The sequence below is a fragment of the Centroberyx gerrardi genome, chromosome 4 (genome assembly GCF_048128805.1).
Source record: "Centroberyx gerrardi isolate f3 chromosome 4, fCenGer3.hap1.cur.20231027, whole genome shotgun sequence".
Lineage (NCBI taxonomy): Eukaryota > Metazoa > Chordata > Actinopteri > Beryciformes > Berycidae > Centroberyx > Centroberyx gerrardi.
The window spans coordinates 23,348,328-23,367,908 of NC_136000.1; the positions used below are offsets into that span (position 1 = coordinate 23,348,328).

The following is a 19,581-nucleotide window of genomic DNA, read 5'->3' on the forward strand; positions in this document are numbered from 1 at the left end:
AACCCAATCATCTGCGCACTGACATCCGAGGTATTTCTATTATATCCCGGCTGATTATTCCTGCGCTCCTTCCAATGTCCTGAGGCCAGGTAGTATTCATTTCGCCTAGATCCATCATAAGAAGGGCTATTTCTGCTCGCCCCTGTCAGAGCCGGTTCATTTCGTCATTCGTTGAACGCTGCAATCTCCGCCGCGCCACACCAAACTCCCCATATGCTTTCTGGTATGGAGGGGCAGCTATTCAGTGGGCGATTGCCAAGGAAAAGCGTGACGTTAAAGCGAGACTCACAAAGGCTGAGGAAAATGTAATCATTATCCGTGAGTCATCTGTCTTTCGGATCATTCACTTTGATCCATTTCTCACATGTATGCCTGTTTTAATTGAGAGTTGAAACGTATTGCTTGCGTCGTGTTTGTGCGCTCTTTAAGGCTGTTTTTTTTTTTTTTTTCTCCCTTTTCTCCGCCCATCTCTCTCTTGCCTTTGAACTAATTGTGTGTGCTAATTGTGACTGCCATGAGGACGGATTACAGCCTGGTGCTCTTGGCTTGTTATCACGTGTCATGTCCCATCCATCACGCTTTTTAATTACAACACCTCTGTCCTCCCGTTGCCAAGCGCCTCCTCTCTATGGAGACTCATTCTATTGCCGTCGCCTCATCAGCGCCGCCGCCTCTCTTTCTTCCGCCGAAACAAAAGGAGGTGAGGCCTGTCGCTCTTGTCAGGATCCTCATAGTGCGGCAGAATAGGTAACAAAGGCTCCAACATTTGAGGACTCCTGTAGGGAGGAACATGCTTTCCTTTTCCCCCCTTCCCTGGACCCCTGCTGGCCGTCCTACTGGCCGCTGACACACACAGCTTGTGGCTGATGTAGCGACACCAGGGTGGGTCATGCAGGCTCGTCCCCAGCAGAGGGGCAGTCGTACAGGTCTGGTCCATGCCTGCCCAGTGGGGAAGGAAGTACATGCCCCTGGTCGCACGGTTTCCGTCTGGTCCTGGCCTCTGATTAAAAATACCCTTATGCTCATGTCTCTTTACTCTGCACTTCAAGCCACTGCTGCTTTGTAATCCCTTCCACAAACAAATTCATTCTCCCTCCATCCCTCCTGCCTCCCCCTGCCTTGTTCTGAAATACCCAACTCCGAGCGGCAGGCAAATATTGAGCTGCCATGTGGATTGTCGAGGATGCTTCCTCCCCACACTACGTTTTGCCAACATGGCGTTCCCCCCGCTGCGCGCCTGTATTTGTTTGTGGTCGAGGGTGTGGTGCTCTTGCTTAATCCCCGAGTCCACAGCTGTAAGAGCCGTGGCTGTGGTGGCAAAGCCGCCTGGAGCTTGAAGCTCACCCTCTGATTTTCTGTTTGTGAATGCCACATGACCGCACTCTCAGGGGGAAGCTGTAAGCAAATTCAAGTTTCATTTCTTAGCAACCTATATTTTCTGCTTAGTCCGCACTGGTAAAGAATAGCTGTGACTCCTCCTTAGAGAATCTGCAGTGTGGTGCCAGTAGAAATATACTATAAACACTGTTTTCAGACCCAGCACTTATATTGGATGTGGCAGGGCAGTAAAGTGGTAGGGCTGTGAAGCGGTGTAACATTAATTGAATTGACTAAAATGTCAACATCCAGTATTCTACCAAGTATTCATTTGAACAGACCGTCTATATGCATCAAGGTCTCTGCGCCCAGCAGTCCCTCTCGCTCTAACCCCCTTTTGCTCTCGTTACAGCCGTGCGATCAAGACCAACCAGGACCTGCTTCCAGAGACGCCCTGGACCAACATCTTCTACGATGACTTCTGGGGCACGCTGCTCACACACAGCGGCAGCCACAAGTCTTACCGGCCCCTCTGCACCCTCTCCTTCCGCCTCAACCACGCCCTGGGCGGGCTGGAGCCGTGGGGTTACCACCTGGTGAACGTGGCCTTCCACGGCGCCGTGACGGGCCTGTTCACCTGCCTGGCCCGGCTGCTGCTGGGAGGCGGCCTGTGGAGCCTGCTGGCGGGCCTGCTCTTCGCCTCGCACCCCATCCACACGGAGGCGGTGGCGGGCGTGGTGGGCCGGGCCGACGTGGGCGCCGCCCTCTTCTTCTTGCTCTCCCTGCTGTGCTACATACGTCACTGCCGGCTGCGGGGCCGCGCCGGGCCCTGCCGCCTCCTGGCCTGGCTGCTCGGCAGCCTGGGCTGCGCCGCCTGCAGCATGCTGTGGAAGGAGCTCGGAGTGACGGTCCTGGCTGTGTCGGCGCTGTACGACGTCTGCGTTTTCCACAGGCTCAAATTGCGACAGGTCATCATGCTTCTCTACAAGGTAAACAGTTTGTTCTCACCCTGCGGTGCTGCTTTTTCACATGTATTTGGTTTCCTGCACCCCCTCCCCGACAGCCAAAACCCTGGCAAACAGAGGAAAGTTGATATGTGTGTGAGTGTGTGAGTGTGCGTGTGTGTGTGTGCGTGCGTGTGTGTGTGTGTGTGTGTGTGTGTGTGAACAGTGCATATGTGTGTGTTTTGTTTGCTTTTCATCAGGATATATTTTGAAAAACATTTTGCCATTGTATGCACAGCTGTGCAATCCAGGACAGGTTGTTTCTTTTCTATTAAATGCAAGGAAAATATACATGTTGGGAAAGGAAAACAAAAGGAATGCTTTTGTTTATTTCTGTGCATAAAGCACACAATGTCAGTTTACAGCCATACCAACGCTCATTTGTTGAAGACTAACCTAAGTTTGAAATAAGCATTGTTATAGTAATGGGTTCACAGAGGGTAGAGGGGAGTTTTGTCATTGGAATGTAAATTCTCATCGCCAGGGGTTCTTAAACCTTTACAGCCCGGGACCCAAACTAATCAACCATAGTTGAAGAAATACCGCCACAGTGTTCAGGCTCACTTCATGTTGACAACCTGTTCCTTCCACCTTAATCAGTGTCATTATAAATTGTTGTCTTCCCCCGGATCAGCATTTGTTACTAAAACTCCAATTAAGAACCAATTAGCTAATAAGAAGTCAATTAAACAAAAAACAATTTGATAACGGGTAGCTAATTGCTCATCGGCTCATCATCTAGTGCTTCATATTGAGATGAATAATGCTTTAATAAAACATAATGATGAGGAGGTGTGTTGTTAGCATTGGAATAAATCATTTTGTGCATGCGTCTCTGGACTTGTGTCCCCCCCCCCCGGTGTGTGTGTGTGTGTGTGTACACACACACATAGCACACAGGGAGAGAAAGAGAAGAGAATTGAAAATATTTTTCATGAGAAAAAGTTGAGAATAACAAAAAGTGATGGCCATTTCTTATTTTCCTGTTGCTTTTAGAGCACCCAGCCATTAAGTAGCCCTTTCCCCAACAGCTCCCTGTCAGAAGTGCTTACTGTTTGCTGTCTAGTCAATGTGGCATCCCTGATTCTCTACCCATCAGAATAAATTCGACAAGACGTGTGCACAAACGTGACAAAAGGTTCCCAGAGTAGCCAATGGGACTGCGGCTCTCTGAGGCGCCCGAGCAAAGGACAGGACTTTCTGAGAAATGTTTTGTGGCGAGGAGAGATGAGAGAGGCAAAAACTGAGAGAGAGATAGAGAGACAATGATGAAATCGCACAGAGACTGAAAAAGCGAAATCCAGCCCCGAATCTAGCCCCTCCTTTTTAGTGCTCGGCTCAGTGTGGAAATGAAGAGTGAGGGCGCTGCCGCCTTCCTCTCCACGCTGTCCTCTCATGATTTAAGCCTTATCTGACTCCGGGTGTCCTCTGGAGTATGGCCCATCCATTGACGCAGGCAGACAGGCCTTCTAATAGCTTGTCAGGCATGGCTAGGCTAGAGAGGAAGCGGGGCCAAGGGGGCCGAAGGAGATGATACCTCATAGCTGACAGCTTTTCAACTTTTTGATTGGAAATCCACCACACAAATCCACATACCCTGCTGATCCAATTGTCTTTGGAAAAAAAAAAGAGTGGCAGATAGTTAGGTTTCTGGCGTGGAGCAGAAACCCTATGGATTTCTCTCATGGTTTGCCATCGTGGTTAACTAACTTGGCAAGCGTCTCCAGGGGCAGATGTGCTCTGCATACAGCAGGGCAAATCCAATTTACCCTCTGAGTTCCACAGGGTGCTGTTTCTGATGTGGATATGGATTCATGCTCCTTGAAAGTTTGCAGCCTTTGCAGGAAAACACCCCACAAGTGAATTTAGTGTAATAGTTATTAGAAATTCTCAGGCCATTTCAAGAACAAGCTGAAGCAAAGTCATGGTGTGCTAGCAAAAAAGATTTCAGAACTTAGAAGTCATTTGTGAGATGGATATAAATGTTATGAACTGATTGATAATATGGAAGTATGTGCAAAAATGTTGACCTAGAAAAAAATAAAAAGTTAAATACTGGACCAACCTTGAAAAAGCTTCAACATGAATCACTTTTGACCCTTTCCTTGACTTCTCCCCCTGCCAAAATGCTAACACAGAAATAAGCAAGTGCATGTCCTTAATCACAACACCGCCCGCTGCACCATTCAGGCTCACATAGTGATGCTATATTTTGACCAAAAAGCAGAAACTATCAATATTGCGTTCATCAAGCATTTAGTGAATGACTAAATGTTTAGGCCACCCAGAAATACTGATAATGACAAATTTTCCAAATGAACGCACTACGCACAGCGAAGAGAAATCCCATGATTTTATTATAGATTTTATTGCAGATACATGGGCAAAGTTACAGCATAGTTCCCTTGTAAAAGCTCCTCTGTCACTCCACAACACGCTACTTTGCACCGAGGAGACAAATAAGGAACTGCGTGGGTTGTGTGGAACTTCTGGAAAACAACAAGCAAACTTCTGACTGTTAAATCATTCTGTTTTAAGAGAAAAGACCCTAAAATAGCATGTTTTCGGGAAACGAGGCCGCCATTTTTGGCGTGATATTCCTAACGTGTAACTTCAGGATGACAGTTGTCATTATCATAGCATGTCATTTAGTCCCACCACTGACAACATAAAAAGGGAGCATTGACAGATCACTGTCATCATCGCTTCAATCATGTTAACTTGACAGGTTCCCCTCTCATTATCAGGCTGGTTTCCTCTTAACATAATGGTGCGGCATTTTCTCTCTGTGATCATCGTGCCAGTTCATATGTGCGAGTTTTGTTACCTGATCTGTTGTCCTCTTTGTTATTATAAAACAGACCCGAGTTACACACTGCAAGCACTCCTCCACTGGAGTGTGTACGTTCATCTATCTCTGTCTCTCTCCCTCTCTCTCCCCTTCTCTCTGCGGAGTGAGGCAGTCACTTTGACTGATGATAAGCAAAGGGAGTTGGTCCTTAGGGCAAGCTGGAGAGAGCCTCTCCACCACCCATGTGAACATTAAATTGTGTATTGAGCTGAGAATGAGTACAGCACAAATAAATGCAGTTTTCCCCCTCAAGTCCAGGCTTGAGATATATCAGGTGCTGAAAACTTGGCTGTAAAGCGTCGTGATGGAGAACTTCCCATAGCGAAGTCTGCGAATGGCCGTTCATAGGCAGTTATATTGTAACCTTAATGTTCTGTGATATGGGGGAAATGAGGCGTAAAGGCATTAAAAAAAGAGCTGTCACTCTGTCACAGCTTTTTCCTTGTTTGAGTACATAAAGCCCGTTCTTCAGATGGACTAAAGAGCCTCGCTTTTTTTGCATAGCAGACGGGCCACAGTGGGCCGGCGCTGTGTTTTATCATTGTGCTCTCCACTCAGCTGAAGCCGTTTGACATTTAACGTTGGAAACGGTGAAATGGGCCTGCTTATCTGATTGTGGCTCTCAGTCAATTACATTAGAGTTTTATATCTGCTGCAAATCTCCCATTGTGTCATTATGGCTTCTGTGTGCGGTTTGAAGGTTGTAGGCAGCGAGGACCGGGAGCTTCGGAGTAATTCCATGTAGGCCGCGGAGTTCATAACTCATTTCATCAGGGCTTAAGTTGCAGTCTCTCCGCATACAAATCGGAGGGAAGAGATAATGCGTGTATATTATCTAGATTTACTGGTTATATATTGCACTTAACTTGAAATTTGCATAACAGGTCTTGGAACGGAGAGAGTCATACACTACAGTTTGCCGTGTATAAAAATAAACTTTTTTTAATAATAACTTACAAGAACTTTATATAGTGCTTTTCAAAAACAAAGATGACAAAGTGCCTTACAAACAAGGAAAAAAAAAGACGCAGAAACAAGATTGCACCATTAAAGAGGACTGCAGCAAAAACAAAGAAATAATTGTGGAAAGAGGAACATCTTACATTAACGTATGTCTTATTTAAAGCAGATCAGAGCATATTGTCTATTTTAATAGATTTTTTTTTTTTGTGTAGTTGTGCACGTGTCTTTTCTTGCTTGCTTTTGTCTGTGCAATGTAAGCTTCGGAGCGCACATGGATCCAGTCCTTTTCATCCATCAGATTCAATAGTCTCTGGGCAAAACAGCATTTAAACAGGGATTAGACAAGCACATGCCAAATTTATATTCTCCAATAGATTCTGTGCACATTATGCCATACAGTACATTCAGCATGCAAGCTAATATGAGTCCAGTACTTTTCCTTTTCTCCCTCTGCTCATTGCAGTATAAAAAATTGTCTGACTGGCCACTGAGATTCAGCCCATTTCGCAGGTTGACATCTCTGTTTGGTGGCATCGTTGTCCATTTCAGCCATGGCAGCCTGTTTGGCAGCAGCGGTGGCAACAGTTTCTGCCTGCTGTCACATCCGTAGTCTGCACATTCTGATCTGCAAAATCTGACAAAGAGCTCTGCTTCCATAATACTACTGCCGGGCAGAGCCATGAGCATGGGACTTAGGGTTAGACAGATATATCAATGTGATGATATTTAAAAAAAAAAAAAAAGATATCGACCAGTCAGTGCTGTCCACCTCTGATATGAAGGATATGATGCTGTTTGATTTGTTGCTGATATAATTGATCAATACTACACTGGTTGTCTATAGGAAGCACATAATCTGATTCTAATGTGACATTTTGATCAGATTCTACACAAGTATGCATGAATATATTTTATAATACTACTGCTACTACTAATGATAATAATAATAATATAGTAGTAGTAGTTGAAACACTGATTTTTATGGCATGAAAATAGTCAAATATTGGTATTGCTATTAGCCTTCAAAAGCCCATATTGGTCGATCGCTACAGAGAATAGGAAAGGAAGTACAGAAATGTTTTTGTACAGAATAAGGACAGTGAAGGATAAAAATGATGTCACATTTTCATTTCTAAGCCCATTTACGCACTGCGGTCTGAAAGGGTGTTCAATATTTCATCATTTTTTTGTCGACGCTATTGAATTACCACTCCCATCGTTGTGTATAGGAAGCGACACTCTGCGGCTTTATTTGGACCAATTTGTTGTTTGTGTTAGTACAGGTATTGACATGCTAATGTTCTTTGTCCCCGCCAGCCGCTGCATGGCTGACATCCATATCTCCTCACTCCTCGCCTCAGGCTTGGATGGCACCTAGATCTGTCAGTCATGAGGCCCTGTCGCACACACACACACACTCACACACACACAAACAAGCCAATTCAGACATACACAGGGACAATGCTTGTTTTTTGCACTGCAGATGAAAGGTTTATCACCCCAATTACCATATGTCATTTTCTGGAAAATTGCATGGTTAATTTTAAAGAAGCTAGAATGCAACGTATGAACAGCACCGATGTAATGTAATGTTACTTTCTGTGCTTCGCATAATAAGATGGACAAGGAATTTTCATCCCCCTCTAAGGATGAAGGCTTTCAGTCTGCTGTCAATACAAAAGGCCCCAATTTCTGTATATGTCTGAGAAAAGAAATTGCTAATATTATATTGTTTCATTCAGTGGAATAATTATCGGTATGTTGCCAAGAATTTCTCTAGTAAGCAGTTGGATTTGCTGAAGCATTCGTATTTGAAATAAACAGGTACACACACACACCCTTTACTTTTTAGCAGTACATGTTGCATTAGAATGATACTGTCAATTTTCCACAAAAGAGGTGAATGGTTAGGTATTGTAGAGAGAGCAAGAAAGTGAATGAATGAGAGAACACGAGTCTGAGGAAGCAGTGTAGTCAAAGAATAAAAGAGGGTGACGGAGAGAGGGAAACAATAGTGTACACTGAGCGAACGAGCACATGTCGGGCTAACGGTGAGTCAAAGCTCTTGGCAGCCTCGCACGTCCGAACTCTGGGGGGAAGCTTTTATTGAGAGACCTGCTAGAACCCTCGGATGCCTGGTCGCCCTCTTGAAGGAAAAACACAGAGCTCCTATGACCAATCAAAGTCACCCATCAGTGCACTTAAAGACGTGTTATTCGTTCATATATACGTACACAGCAACTCTTTTTTTTTATCTATGGCATATGTCTGCCTTCAGCCGCGATTTAACTTTTTATGACCGACAATCTCCAATATGCCTTTTCCTCAAGCATTACCACCATCCATTTCCTCCCTATGCTTGGGTGTCTATATGTTTAGTGTGGGACCCACCAGTGCTTTACAGTGGAGATATCCGGTGCCAGTTTCCACTGCGGAGGCAGCTTCAGGCTCAGACTTAAGAGTGTGTTCTGATTTGTTCTTGCCAAGATATGAGCTGTCCTCAAAAAAAAATCATTAAATTGTTTACTCAAGCTGACCTTTACAGTGTGGATGTTCTCCAGTTGCCTTTGTGCTTGATTATAAACATTTAAGGACGTGTGCTATCACGTATTAGGCTACTCCCTAGCAACAGTTTATAGCGTTCAAATATAACGTAGTTGGCAATCACTAGTGTGCGTGGTGTAACCACTATTTATGTGGAAAAAAGTGCTTTTTATGAGCCTATTTTCTCCATGGCACTGGTTAATAGGCTCATTTTCAATAAGAGATAATAAAGTCATACACAATTAGAGCACCTCATTTAGTAGAGGAAGGAATGCTTTTCAATATAATCTCACGTTCACACGATGTTTATTCCATAGCATAATGCAATAAATTGTCTTTCCTGAGGACTTGGCATTGTTGTTGTGTTTTTTTTTTTCACACAATGAAAATTGCTTTGTTAGTTGACTATTAAAGTAAATGTTTGGACAACTGCAAGACAGTGAGCTTGGCCTGCGCACAAGCTCAAGCAATGGGAAAAAGAAGAAAGACTAAAAAGACCTGTTTGGCCCTATAATTTTATGTAAACATCTTCCTCACTATAATCGAGATAGTTCTCTTTTTAATGTGCGGTTTTGTATTTTGTTTAGCGAAAGAAGCGAAGGCCCATTGTTCTTCTGTTTGCGAATGTTGACAGTCGTGCCCACATAATGGTACACTGCATGTCCACATTTTCTTTAACCAGAGCGGGGAACGGAGGAGCGCTTGCGTCAACGTGTTCTTTTAAGATTGACGAGACCGTGCCGCTCGCTGACGTACGAGCCGACCTCCCCGAGGGGCTGACACCCCGGCCCTGACCATGAGAATAGAAACCCTTTGAAAAAACACACCGCGGAAACATGATGCTTTGAAAACTGTCAACTGGATAAAGAGGAATTATCCCTGATTGATGTCATGTCAGCAGATGGGACTGGTGTGATGGCTTGGCTCATCCTCCGAACATCGCCGCCGCTACCTGCTGCGGTCGGAGGGGAAAACACAAGGACTCGTCTCCCCAGAGAAGCTCATTTCCATGTCCAACATCCAACAACCAGCCATTGGAAAATGATTTCCAAATCTGGGACAAGACCCAGCTGGCCCTTAGTGAATGTCAAGCTTACACACTTTATCTTTTCACACCTCTCGTAACCTGCTCACACCACTGCTATTAGTGCAAGGTCAGTGCTTACAGTGTCTGTGATGTGTCTGGCTGGTGACGGAGCTTACCTGGGCTGAGAGCTCAGGTGTTGTGGTTGTGGTCTGTCAGAGAATGTATGGGAGAAGAAGAAGTGGAAAGGAGAGTGCATGTATGTGTGTATGTGCATTACATGTCAAGGTGTGTGTGTGTGTGCACATATATACATTCATCCATGCGTGTTTAGATGAGCTGTAGACCCTGCATACAGAATGTGACATACATACCCTTGCTGTGTTTTATATGAGGTAAAAAAAAAATGCAACCCAGCCCACCCCATACATTCTTACCTGGGGCTCCACAGATGCTCCTGCATGCTCTAATGGCTCCTGTCACTGTGTGATGGAGTGGGCCTGGTGGACTCAGCTCGCACCCCCTGCCCTCGCCCACCTGCCTCCCACCTGGGGATACACACCGCTGGCTCTGGTCTGGACGGGGAGGTGTGCAGTCGGAGGCGGCGCGTAATGCATAAATATTTACCGGAAAAAAGAATACAAAGAGACGGAGAATACAAGGAGAAGCTTAGGTTGTATAGCTTAAAGCTACAATATGCAGTTTTCTGGCTTGAGGCAGGAAGTGTATTGTTAGTCCTGCCTGCCTCCGCCTCAGTTGGTCAAGTTCCCGCCCCGACACTTTATCACTCGTCTTGATCTGTCATTGGCATCCAGCCTGAGGCTGGGGTGACCAAAGAGCCCATAACAGGTGAAGGAGACAACGAACGCAGGGAATCGACCAAAAAAAAAAAAAAAAAGACGACATTCCCCTGTGTTTTGTGAACAGGCTTTTTCTGCTGCACATTCAGCCTTGCTATTCTTTTGTTTCTTACTGCTTCAGGCCATTGTTGTTGTTGCTATATGATTTCCCTGAGCTTGATAGCCACAACCCAGCTGACCGCTGGCCGTACCCACAGCCAATGTACGCCCCAAAATGTCCACAAACATCATTGTAAAGACGATTTCAGGCAAACAGTGAATTTAAGCATGTACACACAGGGTCAGACGCAGATCTAGACTGATAAAGTATCATATATACTATTTATTCACTGTTATTTTAATGCCAAAAAGTTGCATATTGTCTGGTTTGCTTTGCTGCTGCATTCCGAAGAGTTTAATGTCACATAGCGGGCTAATGGCGAAGACAATCCACACAATGCAGAAAGAACGGCTCTTTCAGAGTTCCCAGAATGCCGCTGCTTCGAGGGAAATGTGGCAAGTGCAACCCCCGTTGATAGAAAGCGACTTGAGCTGGGTCTGCCTCGGCCTATACCACTCATCAGGCATAAGCGAACCTGACAGGCATGGTGCCAGAGACGACCAGCACTGTGACCCTCACTTTGCCTGTTGTGAGAAAGAGAGCGAGAGAGAGCGCACAATCCCTGAAACAAAGCCTCATACTGGTATGAAAAACAGATGCAAAGTACAGCATGCTGCTTGAAATATCTCGTGTCCTCTCTTCCCTTGCTTCTCATCGGAGATGAATGCACAGCCCATTCTTTTTATAGCCGAGCTGTCTGAGAATCGATGGTGGCACGTTATGTAAGACCTCAAGCCTGGAAGGGAATGTCCCACAGCAGCAGCGTCCTGCAGTAACATCCTAGCAGATCCAGCGGGTTGTCTTACTGGAGACAAATAGATTTGTTGGTTTGTCTGTTTTCCCATCATCATTAAGCTCTCACGAGGGATATTAATTCACACCCTGGGATTACAATGAACCACAGAGTCACTGTGACAATATGAATCTCATTTTAATTAACTGGCTGAAAAATGTTCCGATGTATTGTTGGCATCTTTTGTTTCTTTAGACATCTTCTTCCAGAATATTCTAAGGTCAGTTGAGATTTTAAATTGAAATTTTGCAAACCATTGTTTGGAACCTCAGCACAAGTGAAATATGGTTTTGGCATTGTTTCAATTGCTTACCATGGTTCCTATTGTTTATGGTTTCTTTTATGGTCTCAACGAACCAGCATGTAAAATCAGTGAGCCAGAACTGCCTCACTTCAGACTTCCAGCTAGTATAACAATATAAAAAGGCCGGCATAAGCCTTTGTTCGGCCTCAACTGTGGACACTCGTAATTTATGAATGATTTTTTTCTCTTCTCCAGCTTTATTCTGTTATTACTTACATCTGACATCATCAAAAAACAATGCTGATTTATTATGCACATAATCTCACACATAACCCCAAATCATAGCCAGTTTTGCACAAATTCATTTCGATTGAGAAGTATTTTGAGCTAATGAGTTGGGATTTTTCCTCTGAGTCATGTCCTCTGGAGGACACTTCCATGCACTGTTAAATAGAGCTCAACAAAATGATGAATATGAAAACTAGCGTGGCTCAAAAGCCTCATGGAGGCATGCTCTTGGGAAATTACATGTTCTCAAGTTAGTTGTTTGTATACTTGGTACGGTAAATAGGGCTTTTAGGAATTCAAATCAAAACAAAGCATCACCAACTATCTAGTAAACTGAAGGCTGCTGCCAAAATCTTTGTGATGGAGACTGGAGCAAAAAAGCGTTAAGATGTAGGCAAAAAGCCACTTTAAACAAACAATAGAGGGAAGGGAAAGAAACGAAGGGCTCTCAGCAAGTTTTGTCTGCTGCATCATCCCATAACATCCTGTAATATTCACAAAGGCTGCCGAGAACAGAGCGCTCCAGCCTTTTACCTGAAGAGATCTGCTGTCTGCTGTAGTTCTGCAGTAATTCCCCATGTGCGTGCTGCAGCAGAGGGCCGCTGCGTGTTCAAACAGAGGCCACATCATCACCCTGGGCACACACAGCGCAGAGGGAGGGACAGAGAGAGAGGAAGAGGGCGAGAGAGCAAGAGAGACGGAGTGAGAAAGTGATGAAGAGGAATGAGAGGAAGGGAGGGATATTATTGGATGGGGCAGCCAAGGGACAAGGCGGGAGAGGGGAGAGAGAGAGGGAGGGAGGGATAGAGGGAGAGGGAGAGAGTCTGCTCTAGACATTTTCAGAAGGCAATGTTCCATCTGATGTGCCTCTGTCAGATGGCCTGTCGCTCCCCATGAGCCGTGAACCACTGGATGATCTATTTTAGGACACGCAGACAAGGGCTGGACCGATATATCAGGCTGATATTGGCCTTTTATTAAATATCAGATATCGGCCAATCATGTGGTCTACTGCCGATATGATGGAGGTCTGTAACACCTACTGTGAAATTGTATTTTCTTTGCACATTTTATTTAGTTTTTTGTTCAATAATGTTTTTGGAAAATTAATTCAAACGTAGTGATCTATCCCAGACTTTCCCTGCTATTGAATAGGTGCGGTGGGTCGACCGCTAACCATTAAAGAATTTCATTATTATGGGTTTCAGAGGAAAGTTTGTGTGCCATGATGGTCTAAATGCTGTTTCAGAGACTTTTTCCAGACTTTTTCCAAGAATAAAACTTGAAAAAACATTTAAAGGTATTGATTTATGGCACAAAATATCAGCTTTTGGCGTCAGTATAAATATTGATATTGGTATTGACGTTGAAAAACCCATATCGGTCAAATCATAATGCAGTGACTCCATTTGATTCTTGACATTAAAGTTCACCTGTGACCTTTGGGAATAAACCAACACAAGATATGTTAATAAGAACCTATGCTGTATTAAAATATATTGTCTACAAAGTATTGTCACATTGTGTCGAAAAGTAACACAAATGTGTTAAAAATGACATCCTTTTTTAAGAGTGTATGCTTTTTTTATAGTCAAACAGCTATTTTATCAACACAATCAGAACTTGATTTTATGATCGAGAACGAGTCTGTGCCGTGAGAAGAAAAGAAAGAAGCCATCTTCAATTCTGAAGAATGTACAGAATTTTCAACACAATCTACTTTTTTTTTTCTTTTTTTTTAGAAAAATAGCCAGTGTGGTTGCTTAGGATGCCTTATTGAATCCCTGAACAGATTTTGCTAGATCGCAGGCTAGATTGTTCCCTGTTTGGATTCAGTCCCACCACCCGGTCCCGACCCATTCTCCATCTCTTTCACTCGGTCCTAGTTTGCTCCCAGGTCCGGTTTGTTTGTCCCATTTCTCAGCGTCACCCGCATCGCGCTTTAAGTCTGTTGTCGCCCTCTCACATGACATACCGTTTCATAACTCTCCCAGCCACCATTTAAGCAAAGTGATTAATGAGCAGCCGGGGAGCTGTCTTACCATTTAATGTCCTGTATTGCAACAGTCCTTGTGATTAAGCACATGTAGATTGTTGGGCGTGCTATAGGCATGAAAGATTGAGTGCTGTTCTTCAGCTGCCTGCCCCTCCTCTCCGCTCTTTCAGCACACTGTAATTGTTTCCCATTCTTTTTCTTATTTAGCTGCTGAGTTGCAGTTCTTGTCCTCAAACATTCAGTCGACCGTTTGGACTAAATGCTCTCTGGCCCGCACCCAATTCTCACTTCTCTATTGTGACACATTGGAGTGATTATCACAGCGGTAAAGCAAAGCCACATTGGACAGTGTGCTGGTTGTAAACATGGATACAAATTGTTGCAGAATCCTCCTCCACAATAGCATCTGTAAACTGCTATTTTAGCAGTATTAAGAGTCACATTGATGAAGTCCCTTCCCTCCGCTTGATCAAAGGTTCATTTTGTTAGCAACATGTTTGCTCAGCCCAGAGCAACTGTACAAGACACATAATATGTAGGTTCTTCTTATGTTATTAATACATATTTACATAGCATTTGTTTCCGCCCCCCTAGCATGTATTTGCATGAGGGAAATGTTAATGAAGCTAAATCCAGGGATCCCATGGGCCTTGAAAATCCTTGAAAGTTTGTGGATTTGAGAAAAATACAATAAGGCCTTAAAAGTTTTTGAAAATGAATGGATGGGCTTGAAAGTACTTGATTTTTTTATTAAAATGTAGCACTTAAATTCACCAGTATGCCTCAGCTTTTTGGATCAACGCTTCCCATGAGGAACAGCCTGTGATGGAGATCTGCAGGTCAGAGTCATTGAAAAGTCATTGAATTTGTACAAGAGAGTGTACAAATCCTGTAAATTTGACAATGTCAGTTATGTGAAGGCCGGCTGCACCCTTTTAAAAGAATGCATCATTATTCTTTCATGGGAAATGCCATCATTTGGTGTATCATCAGGACCTAAATGTTTACCACAGGATGAACTGAAGGCACCCACACAGAATAGCTTTGAATTGATTGGTGTTACTTTGCTTTCAGAGGTGTTGGACGAACCTAAACAATACAAAATAAAAGGAAAATACAACCCTAGTTGCTAGTCTTCAATTAACTTTCATTTCCACATTTACTCAAATATTTATTTTTGTACTTAACTGAATTTTCCAATATTGTGAAACCAACTAAGTTTATTCATGAGTTCTTTGTGTAACTCAGTCCATCATGCATTGTGTCTCAGCAGTGTCTCAGATGGATTGAGTGTTGCACCAACAGGAGACGTACAGGTGCCCGGCTTGTCTGCCAGCACATCTGGGAATTCTTCTCTCAATCCCCAGATTCATTGGTAATCTCGAGGCATACCGCTGTATGGAGGCAGAATTGAGTTATCATGCCCTGGTGAAGGTCCAAGGCTGCACAGAGACATGTGGAGGTTCAGAGACCTAAAGAGTCTGGCAAGTCTGGCATGCCCAGCATACTCCCACAACATTAAAGCTTTCTCTCATTTGTTTTCCCTTTGATCTCTCTCTCTCTCTCTCTCTCTCTCCGTCTTTGATTTACCTTGTATGCTGAAAGCTAAACCAAGGCCTAAAATATTCCGTGGCCCTTAAGTGTCTTTTATGAGAATAAAAATGTTGTTCTGTGTGTCTTAATAAATTGCATTTTTTGGGGAGCAACAGCGTTGGCAGACATCACATCCTTCTTCTATTTTCATTTTTGATTTCCTACACCTGAAAAAAAAACTAGATGTGCACACTCTATCTTCTTTTTGCCTCAGGTGTCTTTTACCTTATACTTGATTCCAGCCTTGTCTTAAGCTATGGCTCCATTCCTGTGCAGAAAATGCAGCGCCCTTTCTGTATTCAGAGTTAATTCGACCAGTTAAATGTTCTTTGAATGATCTTTGTTTTTAAATGGCTGTGAAAAATGAAAGGGCACTGTCTGTACGTGGATGACCTCTTTAATTTGGTCTGAACACTCCCCTATGATTAGCTGTCAGAAAAACAGTGGAAAAACAGTGCACTCTGTCTGTATCGCTGATGATGCCTTAATAATAATCTGTCTTCCCTTTTGTTTTGTCAGTTTCTCTTGTGCGGCCTTGTTTGTGTGGCTTCCCTGTGTGGGTGGTGTGTGACATCATATAGAGATTCTGCTAAGTGACTTAGGTGTTGCAGAGGCACGGTGCTTATTTTCTCTCAGTGAGTGGATGGAGAGGATGGCTCCAATATACTAAAAAAACACTCTCCCCCTTTCTCTCTCTCTCACACACACACTGACACACTGTCCATCAAGAGAGTAAGTATTCTTTATTTTGCATTTATCTGTGAAGAAATGTTTCAACTCATCATCTTTCCTTTCAACGGACGCACACAAACACACACACACACACACACACACAGTCATCTGTGCTCACATCCACGAGTTAAAAGTGGAAAATGATCATTTGATGTTTCAGCTCGGAGTGGATATTGACCTTAAGTGCTTTATGGTCGATGCTTGTTTCTGCTATTCATCATCATCCCGCACCGCAAGTCATGTCTTTGTGTTTGTTGAGACCCTCACATGCTCACTACAAGCCAGTATAAACAGCAACAAATGGCATGCTGTCACAGAGATGTGGTGGTCGACCGTAACGTGACACACCAGAAAGCCATTTTCAGAAGTGGTTCAGAGGGGAAAAATGCATCGAAGCAATTTTCTGCAGCCCGCGTCTGACATCCCCTCTGACAGCAGATCTGCTCGGCTTGGGACCCCGGCTTTGGCTTTGTCTATCTCCCTCATGCATGTTCTGTAGGAGCTTACCGCCTCTCTAAACCCTGCAACACACTGCCTCTGATCTCCCAAATGCATAGTAATGACTGGGAATCCAGGCCTTGACAGGGCAAATCTATTTTGGACAGGATTGGCAGCATGCAACTGGGAACATGGATCTTTTTTTTTTAAATCGCAAAAACACGCAAGGTTTATCTTGTATATTCCTTTTTCAATTAGCATTAAATTCCTGGACAGAGTTTATGCATCAATAGCATCAACCATGAAGCACTTAAGGTCAGTTTCTACTCCAAGCTTCATCCCCCTCCATAAAGCTTGAATCAGCATCGTGTCACAGCAGATTTGCCATGGTGGTTCAGGCAGGGTAGCTGGCCCTCGCAGTACAAATAAATACGGGGAAGGAAAGACCAGAATTCAGGAAAAGTCCGTTTATTTTTCACTCCCTTACTGTGGTTTCACTCAATAAATGTCTCCTATGAAATGGTAAGGGTTTGAGTAGACTTTGGTTTTCCATTATCATTATATCCTTATTGTTTGGTCAGCCAGATCCCTTCCCCTGTTGAGAATATGACTGCAGTCAGTATTTGGTACTAATAAAGACAAATGCAGAGTTATTTCACTCGCTGCGTGACCCGGCAAATATATTTTGAAAAACAGCAGAAAAGACGACAATCTATCAAAAATGATATGTCTCTTTCCTCCACCACTCAACAGTCAGAGAGTCAAATTGGCTCATGGGTTGCTCTCCCGTGGAAAATATTTTTATTACTTTTGGAAAATATAGTGAAAAGTTCTTGTTTGCTTTGCGTACATCCTATCAACTCGAGTTTCAGTAACCACCCAAAACTCGGCAAACCGGAGGATTTTCCATTGATTAGCTGTATGTACTCCTTGCCTCGGGCGAGTGTCGAGCCCTCCTTTGGTCAGGGCTGGAGGAAGGTCTGATCTAGCCAGCGCAGCACATTCCCTCCCTGCCTACCTATAACACACTTTCTCCATTTACTCCGGACCAGAAGTTGACATTTCATCCCCTCCAGAGAGCAGCCTCCGGTCGGACAGAATGAGATGTGTCTTTCCTATCCGCCTCTGCCGTGGGTCCGCAGATTGCCACGGCTGATTGCCGCTGATGAGAAAATGAATGTGCTCTGATTAAGGAGACCCCTGCTGACCCCTAAACCGGGGTCATCTGGCTTCAGCATGAAAAGAAGACGTTTTCGCTCGGATGATTGGGACGTCGAATAGAAGTGTGCTTAAAGAGGTTGAGTTTAAGCGAGACGGAGCGGGACGAGCTGGAATGTTGAGTGAAGGTTTAGAGGGTAATGGAGCCCGTGTTGGTTCAATGATTATGGTTAATAAAGGCTGACCGAGAGAGCATGAGCTGGCGCGTTTTACGCCATCTCGGTCGGAAATTTTCCAGGATCTGTTTGCTTTCACCACCTAAGGTTAAATTCCGTCTCTTTCACTTGAGGCCATCGGAGATTGGCCGGCCGCAGCCAATAATACTTGAGAGGGAAAGGATTGTTCTTTTCCCCCGTTCAGCACAGAAATTTAGCTTGTCAGTGCCTTTCATCCAGATAGGCGCCGCGTATTAGTGTTGTCAGCATGATGCAGAGTTATGTTCTTGGATAGCAATTTCCTCTCGTGCGATGGAATGGTGTGCCCTTCCCCTCTCTCTCTCTCTCTCCCTCATCCTCCCTCCTTAGCCTCACGGCCCCCTCCCTCACCACTGGAAACCGCATGTTTTTAATTCCATTATCTTTAATGTTTCACAGTCAATAAATGTCTGGTTTTATCTCCAGCAGATTCCTGCTCATCACTGGCCCATTTCCAGGGCTTTTGCTGTTTCGGAGGCAGATCCTCTCCCCCCATCTTCTCTCTGTCTCTGTCTCTCAGCCAGACCAGCTGACTCTGTGGGTTTTGTGATGGGTTCACACGGGTTAAATGCTTTGATCATGAGCAGTGCGAGGCAGGTCCGCTGTGGGGTTTTACCCCCGTGACCTCTCGTGCTATGTGGCCAGCGGTCAAGCTGCGAGGGCCCGGCAGTGGTCCGCTTGAAGACTTTAGGTCAGACGCTCGGCGGTCGCACACTGTCATTGATGGAAGGTCATCTGTCGTAAGGTGACGAGAGCATCCACGCAGCTTATCTTTACAACTCATGACATATTGTGAGATGTTGCTCAGAAATGATTGCATTTGACTTGAGTTCTTTCACTCTTTTATCTACTAGAAGCCCTGCACACAGCTTATGAAAAGCCGTTTAAGAGACGCATTGAGTCTTCTCGAGCGTTCACCATCGTTGAGGCGACTGACAGCATCTGTCACCTTGCAGCTTCATTTCAGTGCAGCCTTCTATACTCAGTGCCGCTTACACTTTAACATATTCTGTGACTGCGAATCAGGAATGAATTAGATCATTAGATGCAGACTCAGGGAAATTTTTGGAATATTTAAAGTTCGTGTTGAAGGGTCTCATGGTTATTGGCAATTTTCTACAAGCGAGAAGTGTTTTCATTGGGGTGTGTACGCTGCCGTCTATGTCGACATTTAGCCAGAAATTGTTCCCATCATGTAATGTGTCAAATGTATCCGTGTTATTATTATTGCACGGAGGAATATGAATTTGGCAAAAACAAAGTGCGAAAGCTTACACACAAACAAACCCAAACTGTTTGGTTTGTGTGAGAGCAAAGTGTCACACACCAGCGAAACCGTATTTTGAAAACACGGGCCAGCTGTTGCTAATCTATCACACATTGTTGGGAAGAGAAAGAGCTGGCCTCTTATCTTGTCTTACC

At 44.3% G+C, this 19,581-nt stretch overlaps 1 protein-coding gene across 1 annotated transcript in view; it reads left to right on the forward strand.

The window, feature by feature from the left end:
• The window catches only part of tmtc2b (transmembrane O-mannosyltransferase targeting cadherins 2b), a 92,674-nt gene that overhangs the window by 39,430 nt on the left and 33,663 nt on the right, over window positions 1–19,581 (forward strand). Inside the window, exon 2 of the mRNA XM_071896871.2 lies at window positions 1,730–2,306. Coding sequence (XP_071752972.1) covers window positions 1,730–2,306 — 577 coding nt within the window. The remainder of the gene's footprint in view (window positions 1–1,729; window positions 2,307–19,581) is intronic.